Source organism: Solanum pennellii, chromosome 7, assembly GCF_001406875.1.
Source record: "Solanum pennellii chromosome 7, SPENNV200".
In the NCBI taxonomy this organism is placed as follows: domain Eukaryota; kingdom Viridiplantae; phylum Streptophyta; class Magnoliopsida; order Solanales; family Solanaceae; genus Solanum; species Solanum pennellii.
This window is the reverse complement of record NC_028643.1, coordinates 75,734,458-75,746,079: the sequence shown is the minus strand read 5'-3', so window position 1 is coordinate 75,746,079 and position 11,622 is coordinate 75,734,458. Positions and strand designations below refer to the sequence as shown.

Genomic DNA, 11,622 nt, shown 5'->3' with positions numbered 1-11,622 from the left:
AAATTTCTCTTTTCGATGATGACTTGGATATCAATCCTTACTTCAATCTACCATATAAATTGTGTCAATAATCTTAGACGTGCTTAAATTTAAACCTTTAGACTGTAGGGTGCTAGAGTAAAAAAAGACATCTAGATGAACTCATAGACGGAGTTATCTAGCTTCAATTAGTGAATTTTCTAGTGATCAAAAATCAATTACAAGTACTAAGCTTGTCATTCTGGACCTTTTTATCCCTTGTGTTTATCATTTAAAAAAGAGCTTAATTACCAGTCAAATATTGAGTGGGCAGGTGGCTCTTGGTTAAAATGAATTGAGTTTAATATTTTTTTAAATTATTTTTGGCTTAAAAAATAAGGCAAAATGGCTGAATATATCACTTTCCCCTGGGTTGATGACTTCTATCGTATTTACCTAAACGAGGTTAATGAACGATCGATAAGACTCATGACTTAAACTCGTGACTTCTATTACACTTTGAAGGGGTGTCCGCCCCTGAAGTTGATTCAAGTGGCTGAACTCATAACACAATTTATGACAGCGCGGACCTGCATTGGTGCGGCCCTACCAAAAAGAAGGGAGGGAAAAAGACTTTGTTCATTTATTTTTAAAGAGAAAATACATCAAATTTTTTCTTAACTTGGCACGAAAATTCGCTTTAGTACTTAAATTATATCGGTGTTTATATACTCCTTAACATGTGTTTGGTGTAAATTATTTTCAACCTTCCGAGCTCCAGCTTCCTGCGCGTGTTGGTATAGCTTTGAAGGGCGCGTAATTCATCTTTTAGCATTTTTTAAAATAAAATTTGACCCTCCAAAGATAATATCCGACCCATTACATATTTGAATGTAAATCTTCTCCTTTGTAGAACCCTAATTTCCTCTTCTCCTCACCAACCCAATCATCCAAAAATGGTGACCTAATTCATGCTTTTTTTTTCTCAAATCGTAGCTCTTCAAACCTAAAAGTTGAATCAAACAATAAACTCTTTTCGTATATATCATTGTTTCTTCAACTGGATTTATTTTATGTAAAAGTTCGAGACGTAAAAATAACATGTAGGAAAATACAGGAGAAGATTTTGTGGTACGTAACGAAAGCTTAATATACTAAACTGTTTCTTGAAATATCATGGACAGCCTTCATTTTCATAGACAGACCTTTTTCATAATTGATATGTGTTCCAGTTGTCAATTCTTATTGATTTGATTGAAGGAAATAAAGAATTGCTGTAAATATCAAATCATTGGTGATTGTTCTTTTTGTTCCATTGTTGATGACATTTAATATTGTGAGAAATAAGCATAAATACAAGAACATTCTTTGTTATTTTTGTGAAAACAAAGTTGGAATAATCATGTGAAGTATCATCACTATATATATATATATATATATATAACTTGGTTGATGATAGTACACGCTATAACAAACTTGTTCATAAATTCCATCTCATAACCCTATCCAGAAAAAAAAATCTCTTTAATATCAATGGTTCACATACACAAAAACTTTTCAACTATGAATTTAAATAAATTGTAATATAATTTTTTTTTAAAAAATAATAATAATGAGATCCAATGTAACTCGAGATGAACCTTTATCGATGAAGGCAAGAAATAAGATGGACATCTATGAAGCATTAGGAAATAAAAACATTTGAGTTTGATCGAACAACATATTGTTATATTATTAAAGGAAATCATTTGAGTTTTTCGATATCAACTACCCTTTTGATCCAAACATTGTATATTTGTTGAAAAATCTATTAAATACGTACATATAAAATGATAAAACTTTAAATTCTGGCTTTGTTTCTCGTTCTTAGCTAGGAAAAATCACTACGAGGTTCCAAATTTCTCAAACAGGGTTAATCTGTTTTCTGCTAGTCTAGATTTGAAAGCTGATTTTTTGTACTCAAACCATGTAAACTCTTTGTACAAGCTGCTTTCTTCTCCTTCCATTAGTGATGGCAATGGTGCTATCTTTTCACTCAATGGTGGTCCTCCAAAATATATCATTGATAATCTTGATTTTACACTGTTTGTCAGTACCCTGTGCTTCACACTCTTAAACCTTCCATTAGTCATCACCTGCACGCAAATTCAAGATTTTAAGTTTACGAGTTCTGAACGATCATGCTATTTCACTAGACAAGTATGAAATTTGATGAGGGTATGTTATGTAACCTGCAATGAGTCGCCAACATTGACGAAAAAAGAACTCTGATCAGGTGGCACAGAAAACCAGTTGCCATTTTTGAGTAAAATTTGAAGGCCGGAAGTGTTGTTGGATCTTAATACCGATATGATTTGTGGATCGGTATGTTCTCCAAATCCAATTAAATTTTTGGCATTGAATTCTTGAATATCAGGACATTGAGGATAGTGATTCAGCCTGAAAACAGAGTCGCTCTTTTCATCCATCAATAGCTTACTGAAAACATTCGTCGGATGAATCTTTAATCCCTCCGCCAACTTTTCAAGAATCTCACATGACATTCTCTTCACTGCTGTCACATAATCATTCACCGCAGCTCTGCAATAACAATAACAATAACAAAAATCAAGAAACCATAAAATCAAGAATCGAAATTTCAAGACATTACTCTGTTTTCCCCTGTTTCGCTCTGTTTTCCCCTGTTTTAGTGTCTTACCGAATGTTTTCTGGATTGACACCTAATACAGATGCGAATTTCTGGTAATTGAATTCAGAGTTTGTTGAAAGGAGAATGTATTCAACCCAACCGATATCGCCACTTTGTCCGATTTGTTTATTGCCATAGCCAAAAGGGTCAGCAGGCCCTGCTTTTAGCTTCTCAGAGAGGGGAGAGGAGAAGAATTTGATGGCTTCGGATTCGAGTTTACTTATGAATTCCATAGGAACGTCATGGTTTACCACTTTAAAGAATCCGAATTCTTCGCAGGCCTTAACGATGAGGTTCTTGGAGTCAGGTTTAGAGAGGTCTATTACAGGAATATCATTGAAGAAAGAGGGGGATTTGCAAGAATTGTTGTTGATTATTGGTAAGTGATCATTGTCAGGTTCTGTTAAAACCACCATTGTTTTCTTTGATGAAACTTTAAATGGTTATTAGAAGAAGAATAACAATGAAAAGATCAGAACTTTGGGTTATACTATCTAAGACAAGTATTTCTTGTTACAACTGTTGGAACTTAGTTGTAGTTGTGAACACTCTGAAACACCCTGCTGTCCTATTTATAGGACTCTCCAAAGTCCAAATTCACAATAAATTCGAATTAATAATATATTCGCTATAATCTTACTAGGGGATTATGAATATATATATATATATAGGCAAATCATATCCTTACTGTGGATGGAAATTTAATTACTTAGATATATCTTACTTTGAATATTATATATTTCATTATATTTTGGTGTGTTCAAATACATTCAAATATATGGTCAAATTTATTCTAGATATATTATATCTAAGTGGATTTGCATGTATCTGAGATACATAACAAAATCTTGTTTGTCTCTCTCCTTATTTTAAAGTATTTGGTTGCAACAATGCATGTATCTTTTTCAGCATATGGTAAGAAACTCTTAATTAGTGTTAAGATACGTAATATTTCAAAAATATAAATAAATAATCTTATATATGATAGTGAGTATGTCTAAATATGTAATGTCTTCAATAATGTAAAGTCTAAAAAGAATAAGATACACGTAGATCTTATCCTAATTGTGTATAGAAAGATCTTCGTAGGGTAAAGTCTAAAAGGAATAAAATAAATGTAACTCTTATCTTAATTGAGTAATCGTAAATAGCAAGGTTGTAATGAAATATAGTTTGAATAAAATAAAATACACGTCAATTTTATCCTTAAATAGAAATACTATAAATAATATAGATGAAAAATAATCATTCTATCATAAACAATTAGTGTAATGCGAGAAAAAGAAAAGGGTTGGAGGAATTTTTTGTATTTGATTTACATAGTGTTGATATTTATGAAAAATATCTAGAAAAAAATAATCTCGTGTTATTCCTGATAATATGATTGATAGTCAAACAAATATACTTAGGATTTTGTGTTTAATGTAACAAAATTTTAAATGTTGTTTTTAACTTTTTCAAATTTTATGATTAATTAAACACCACCTAAATTGGATAGCATAAGTAATAATTTCGAACATTGAGGAATATTAAAGATAATTTGCTCTTTTTGAACTTAGTACTATGTGGGTGAGTGCAATGGACGGTGGACCTAGGATTGACAATGTTGTAGAAATGTGTACCAAAATTAAATATGTTTATCAACGTAAATTATAGTGAGATAGTTAATAAGAAATTAAATTTAAATCTTTGATAATGAAAAAAATATATTACATTCAGCGTGTAAATCTAATTTAATCAGTTAAATTTTAATATATATCGAACATCAATTGAATATAAAAAAAAAAAGAACACTATTATTTTTTCTTCTTCTTTTATATACTTCTTTTTTTTTTTAAACACGATTATCAGATAAATTGTCTTGGTGATCAGTTGGAATAAAAAAGAAAGGGCACCCTTTCCCCACAAAACAATTGATTCATGAACCAATAATGGCTTTACATGGCACCCTTTATACTAGTTTTTTTTTATAATGGGAAATGATTATAAATACATTTGGGAACCTAGCGGCTCGTAGAAGTCTCTAATATTATTTTTTATGCATCTGATATATACACTCGTAAATATAATAGTTTAGGAAGGTCCAAATAGTCCTATGGTACTAAATTGGTAGAAGTTATATAATACAGAAATAAAATTGAGTGATTTTTTAATTACAAATAATAATTTAAAGTTGAGTGATCATGATAAATTATCTTTTCAAACTGTGTAATAAACGTGTTGAAAACTTGAAACTTTCTTTATCGAAAGTATTCATTGAATATTTTAGAAAATCTAATTAAAAAACGTGGTCATTTTCCTAATCAAAATGATATTATTGTTCAAATGGAAAATTGATTGATGACAAACATTGATGGTATGGAATGGAATGACTATTAAATTGATTGATATGAGATCATTAACTTGGAATTAGACATAATTTAGACTTGACTTATTTTTTATAATGGTAGCTCATTAGATTAAACATTTAAAAAGCGTGGCATAAATTATAAGGGTGCCTTTTTTATTAAATGTCACATTTTTCTAAATTACTCCATGCAGCGCGTATTAAGACAATGACATGGACTTTCCTTGACCCCCAATTTTTTCCGAGATAGCCTAGTTTGTGCTAAAACAATAAATTCGTAAATAAAAGCATATTTCATAAATGATTCAATAACGATAATTTTTTTTTTAAAAGCTTTTATATGAATCTATTCTTTCTTTTAATTATCATAAATGTTCTAAATTGACTTCTTGATAATAAAATTAATTACATTCTTGAAAAGATCAGAAGCTTTACACTCTTATTGTCAACCTTCGCTCAAAGTACACCTCCCACCCACCCACCCAAACGCACACCCTCCCACTTCTATTTATATTTAGTTTTTTTATCTGTTGATTCAGTTCATCTTAATCATAATTAATGATATGTTTCATTTACTCCATTTTCTATATCACTTTTCAAGTACTCTCTAATTGATTCAACTTATTTATCTTAATTCCAAATGCTATATATATTTTATTTGTTCCTTAACATATAAATATACTAACTCAAATGATTCAAAAATATTATCTTTTTCGTTTCAATTTATATGATATCAAATTACACGAATCATCAAAATTCTCTATCATTATTTTAATTTAACTGTTTATTAATAATACATAGCAGCAACGTATTTTTCAATGTCATAAAATTATGTCCCCCCCGCTCCTTCCATTTTCATCAGAAATCACTATAACTAACTTTTTTTTACCTGTTACAATAATCACACGTGTCAAAATGCCCAACAACGACCAATACACTAACAAGCTGCCACGTGTAAATATTGTCGGGGATTATAAAAAAACTTTATTATATATGTGGTGGCTTTTTATTATTCGTAGACAATATGTATACAGTGACACAAGAGACAGGTTGGCTTAAAGACACCAACGTGGAACATTGTTCTTCTCAAAAAAGAAAAATTTAAGGCAAATTACATTTGATCAATTTATTAGATTCCACTTGTCTAAATTCTATTTGTACTTGTAAATACTAATTTAGGAGATTTGATTAGAAAGAAGATATCAAAGTAATTATCGATGGTTAGGAATGTGGATGAACTCTCATTAACCACAACTTAGGTATTCTTTAGGGATATGAACCGCGTTTCACTAATCGTATCTGTCATGTTTACGTGAAAAATATATATAAGTCTAAGTAATATGAATCGAAGAAACATATTAAAATAATAGATTACGTATAATGTGAAAGGGATATGTCAATTTTGAAATAAGTTTGAGTGGAGAGACTTAAATTTTTTTTAAAAATAAAGTTAATTCTGAAAATGATAGATCAAAAACTTGGTCCCATTTTCTGAAATTTTGGTACACTGATAATTGGGGTTGGCTTAGCTAAGCTACATAATGCATTTCAAAGTTCCCATATTTTAGGGATGTGCTCCAATATTAGTCCATTATTTAGCTAATGAGCCGGATCTTGTTGGGATCCAACTAACAAAATTTCATTGTGCGGAAGTTAACAATTGCAAATTTTATAATTTCGAGTTCAAATTAAGACGAAATTGAGGTGAAGGAAAAAGTAAAATGTATACGTACAGTATTTGGAGACAAGTTCTGATTAAGAAAATAACTTAGAGGAAAATTGACCAAACATTTCATGTTCAACAGACAAAGAATAGTGTGACCTATATATGATACCAGATATACAGTATGTTTCTACATTTCTCTAATAATACACATGCAATGTATGTTTTATTTTCCTCCCATCATTTACATATACCAAGAATATACATAGAACTGTGTGCATGCATGTGAACTAGAGCAGGTGTTCTGACACAAAGGTGAAATATTATTGTACCATAATTTTAATTTATATAACGTAATTTAGCTTGATACACAAATTATATTTTAGAGTACTATCTAAATATTTGTAACAATCCCACGAACTTATCCATAAGACCAAAAACACTAATTTCATACAAACTATTATGGATTAAATTTAGTAGTACACTAGTGTACAGTCTACGCACTTGTCAACTCTCATAGTGGAAAGCTAGATGGGAAAGATTTGACCAAATTTTACGTGGAAGAAATTAAAAGCAATCTTATGATATGTCACAATGATTTAAGATGAGACAGAATTCTTATCCAAACAGCAAACGATTATAATATAGGCATAATACATATATTAGATCTAAATCTGGCTTTAAATTTTATTTTAACTTTTAATTTTTATAATGCACAAATAGGCACTTTAACTATTCAACTTTTAAATAAATAAATACATAAGTCCTACATTACACAATACACATAAGACACCACATAGAACAAAAAATGACATGTAGGACATGCGTGTCTATTTGTTCAACTTTATACAAGTTTAAGTGTCTATTTGTATACATCAAAAGTTGAAGGGTATAAATGTAATTTGAAGCCAAGTTAAAGGGCACATTCATGTATTATGCTTGTAATATATTTTGCAAAATCAAATTTCATCATTAAACTTCTTTTGGGTATAATTTTATAAGTATATTAAAAAAAAATAGTGATAAATTTCAATGTTAGTCTGCTCATAATTAGTAGAAATTCATCATTAAATAAAATTGATGACAAATTTTATCGTTTAACTGCGTAACTCTAACTATTGGTAAATCTTAGTTTTTAATATAGAATTCGAAAAGAATAATGAATACTCAATCGTATTTTTATTCTATGTTGGTGGGTTCTCATCCAAACAAAAAACGTGAAAATAGGAGAATTATTTTGGCCACAAAAGTGGATAGAATATAGATATACATCCGTTTTAACCTTGATTTTGATTCATAATGGGTACGATATACTTTTATAAAGTTTTTATTATTTCTTTGACTTGATTGAATGGGGACGGTCACTTTGATGTTACATACAAAATATCCTTACATGATTATATAATTAAACCGGCATCCAATTAAATCAAATTGGTTAATTTGGTCTTAATTAGTAAACCTTATTAAAATTTTAAAACATTGTTAAAAGAAAACAGCACCAATAATAGAGGATAAGTATTTTGAATAGTAATCACATTTTTGTCGAAAAAGCCACATGCGTTGTTTCAAGTTTAGTAGCAATTAACTTTATCGACTGACATAAAATAAAATTAACCTAAAGAATATTTAACTATTTTAGTACAAAACATCAGGAGTCGAACGCATGTTAAAAGAATAAGATGTATGTGTAAATTCGTTAATTTTATATATAGTTTTGTATACATATGCACCTTATTTTTGATGTTTCAATTAAAATGGTAACACCATGTACATTTTGTATAATCTTAAACATTGAGCTATCTTCCTAAGATATTTAACTTAGTTAAATTTAATTATTATTAGCCTTGAAATCACATTTGATCTATATGTATTTTATTTTTGCCAATATTACATTATCAATGCCTGGTTCAAACACAAAAATATCCCTTAATTAGCTTTTATTAAACTTTTGTTAATGTTATGTCAAGATAATAACATCTCAATAACGTTCATATTTTAAATCTACTCAGAATAATATTCTTAAAAAAATTTTTAAAGAACATGCTTTTAATCGTAACTATTCTAATTCCATTATAAAAACATTTTAATATTATAATCATTAAACTCAAAACTACAATAAAAATATGAAACTAATAAAAGTATTATAAAACAATAATAAACTAGCCGTGAAATGAAAAAATTAATGAAAAAAATAAGTAAAGGGGAGATTAAAAACTTATATTAAAAAAAGAGATAGACTTGACTAGACATTTTTCTTACTGACGCTAATTTATAACAGTTACTATATAGTATCAATATGGAATATATATTAAAAAATAATATTCATAAAATAAAATAATTTATTTTAATTTTGTGATGCAATTTGAACGTGGTGTGGTGAGTAAATGTGGTGAAATAGTGGTGAAAGGATAAGAAGAGGCAAAAAGGTTTTATCCAAAACAGAAACTTTAATAGACTGAAACGCTACGCTCTGTGTTCTATGAATAGGTTGGCGGCTCATTTTGTGGGCCCCTCTCACTCTCTTGTCGGATCAGGGGCTACAATTTTTTTTAATTTATATTTAAAATATGAACAATATTATTCTTATCGTTTCAATTTGTTTTTTTAAATTGTATCTTGATTATCAAATTTAAGCAAGTAAAGACTTTCACGAATATTTAGTATAATTTATAAAGTGAATTACATGATGAAGATATATTGTCATTACACAATGAATAAGGAGAGGAGCTACAAACATTAAAGATAAAATCATTTTCTATGAATCCTGACACAGAAATGAATTTAAAATTTAAATTTTCTGACTTTAATATAAAAAATTTTATATTAAACTCATTAATTTTTTTATTCGGTCAATTTTACTTATCACATTTCATATTATGTAAATTAGTTTGATTAATATACATTAAATTAACTGAATATTTTAAATTTTAAATTTAAATATTTAGAAATTATAAGAAAAAACTTATAAGTTGTTGTTTTTCAATACAATCAAATTCAATAATCACATCAATGAAACTCATTTTTATCATCCATTGGCCCTCCATCACAAATCATAATTTTTATTACACGCATTCATATAAAATAATTTTTTTATAAAGAAACTATCAGCTTTTTAAAATATGTTTTTTTAAAATATCGTATTTTCAGTTTACTCCTATTGTAATTTATATATTCTTTTTTCCAAAATACATGTAAGCTTAGTAAAAAATTTATTTATTATGTATATCTAATAAATATTGAAAATTAAATATTATATTAATTTTCATTTACTCCGGGAATCACAAAAAGAAAAATCCTACGGAAGATCTACTTTGCTATCTGCATGTGACAACACCTTTTGGGAGGCATAAGTTTTTAAAAATATTAATCTCTTATTTCGTATTTAATATTTATATTGGTTCTAAAATATTAAAAAATAAATTGTATTCTAATAAAGATTACTCTTTACTTCATATTTATTTTGAAATTAATATGACTCAAATTAAATATATCTGATAAAATATATTGATATTGTTATAACGAATAAAAAATGAATTTATTATTGACGCATGTAGTTTAAAATATATCTATTCAAACAAATTGATTTATGATCAGATAAAGATTGAAAAAGTGTTTATATTGGGTGTTAGGTGGGTGATTTGGAATTATCATGTTTGACCAAAGTAGATCTTTGAGAGGACTTAAATCATGAGAGTGATGAAATAATTAAAGATTTATTCGTAATTAATTGGAGGTTTCAGATTTAGTTTTATAAAAGAAATTGAATAAAATATTTCAATTTATTTATCAATTTTACAAGATATAATTTTAAACGATGTGTTCTAAGCAGATAATGATATCCATTACTAATGAATTTTTTTTTCTTAAAAAATATTTTGTGACTACTGAGTTCATGTAAAAGAAAAATTAAATGTTTTCACATGGAAAAATTATAAAATTTTTAAATGAGTTGATTCATTAAAATACTGTGAAAAATATGTTTTATATCTATAAAGTACCAATCAATTAGCAACAAAAAGACGCATATATTTAGTAGTGGGAGAGATAATTTGAATTATAAGCCCCATATTTATTTATTTTGGTACAGTATAAACCCAATAATTTATATCTTGTACACTATAAATGTTATATTTTTAATCGCTACTTCAATTAAAATTTCTAAATTTAATAGATATCATTGTTGTGACTCCAATAAATAAATTTATTTGTGACTGTCAGTTACACGTCTATTTCTTCATTCTTCTTTATGCATATTTTTTTTATATAATTTAAATTACAAATAGATTTTTTCTATTTTTGATTAGTAAATTAGTTTGCACCTATCGTTGATATTGATTTTGACATAGCAACTAACAATTCGTACCATAATTGTAAGGTAAAGTGCACATTCTCAATATTTAAATAAAATAATTCTAGTCCCACATAAATAATATTATTGTACCAAAATCATATTGAAATTATTAATGATTCTGTTACAGGTACACGAGATATCTAGCAACTTTTATCAATAACAAGTATTGAGTAATTATGTCTATTAAAGTTAGAGAGAATAAGAAGATTCGTCTAGTATTTTTTATCTCTATTGAATTTTAAAACTAAATCTTATAGTTCTCAATTATTTTATTGATCACTAGACCACACTATTAGGTGCACCCAGCGCAACTAACATTTTCAGTGGGAAATAATTGATCTTTTAGAGTGTGTTTGGTATGAAGGAAAACATTTTCTGGAAAATGTTTTCCAATTTTCTCATGTTTGGTTGGGACAAAATCTTGGAAAATATTTTCCAAATCAACTCATTTTCTTCAAAACTAAGGAAAATGACTTCCCTTCAAAAATTAAGAAAAACATTTTCCAAAACTCTCATCCAATTTCAAATTATCTTTTTTTGGGGAAAAACATTAATTTGAAAAAAATATTTTCAATTTCAAAATTTTATTTTTCATTAGATCCCTGACAGCCCCA

At 27.7% G+C, this 11,622-nt stretch overlaps 1 protein-coding gene and 1 non-coding gene across 2 annotated transcripts; one reads left to right on the top strand and one right to left on the bottom strand.

Annotated features, from left to right (window-relative positions):
- The first annotated feature begins 406 nt into the window (after positions 1 to 406).
- Positions 407 to 569, top strand: LOC114078153. The gene has a single exon (XR_003579695.1). It is a non-coding gene; the product is annotated as a U1 spliceosomal RNA (small nuclear RNA).
- A 1,095-nt stretch (positions 570 to 1,664) lies between these two features.
- Positions 1,665 to 3,207, bottom strand: LOC107025400 (gibberellin 2-beta-dioxygenase 1-like). The gene is made up of 3 exons (XM_015226189.2): positions 2,657 to 3,207; positions 2,190 to 2,538; positions 1,665 to 2,093 (listed from the first exon to the last, which is right to left on the bottom strand). The coding sequence occupies exons 1-3, from the start codon at positions 3,061 to 3,063 to the stop codon at positions 1,842 to 1,844; spliced, it is 1,008 nt and encodes a 335-aa protein (XP_015081675.1). The 5' UTR covers positions 3,064 to 3,207; the 3' UTR covers positions 1,665 to 1,841.
- Between the last annotated feature and the right edge of the window lie 8,415 nt (positions 3,208 to 11,622).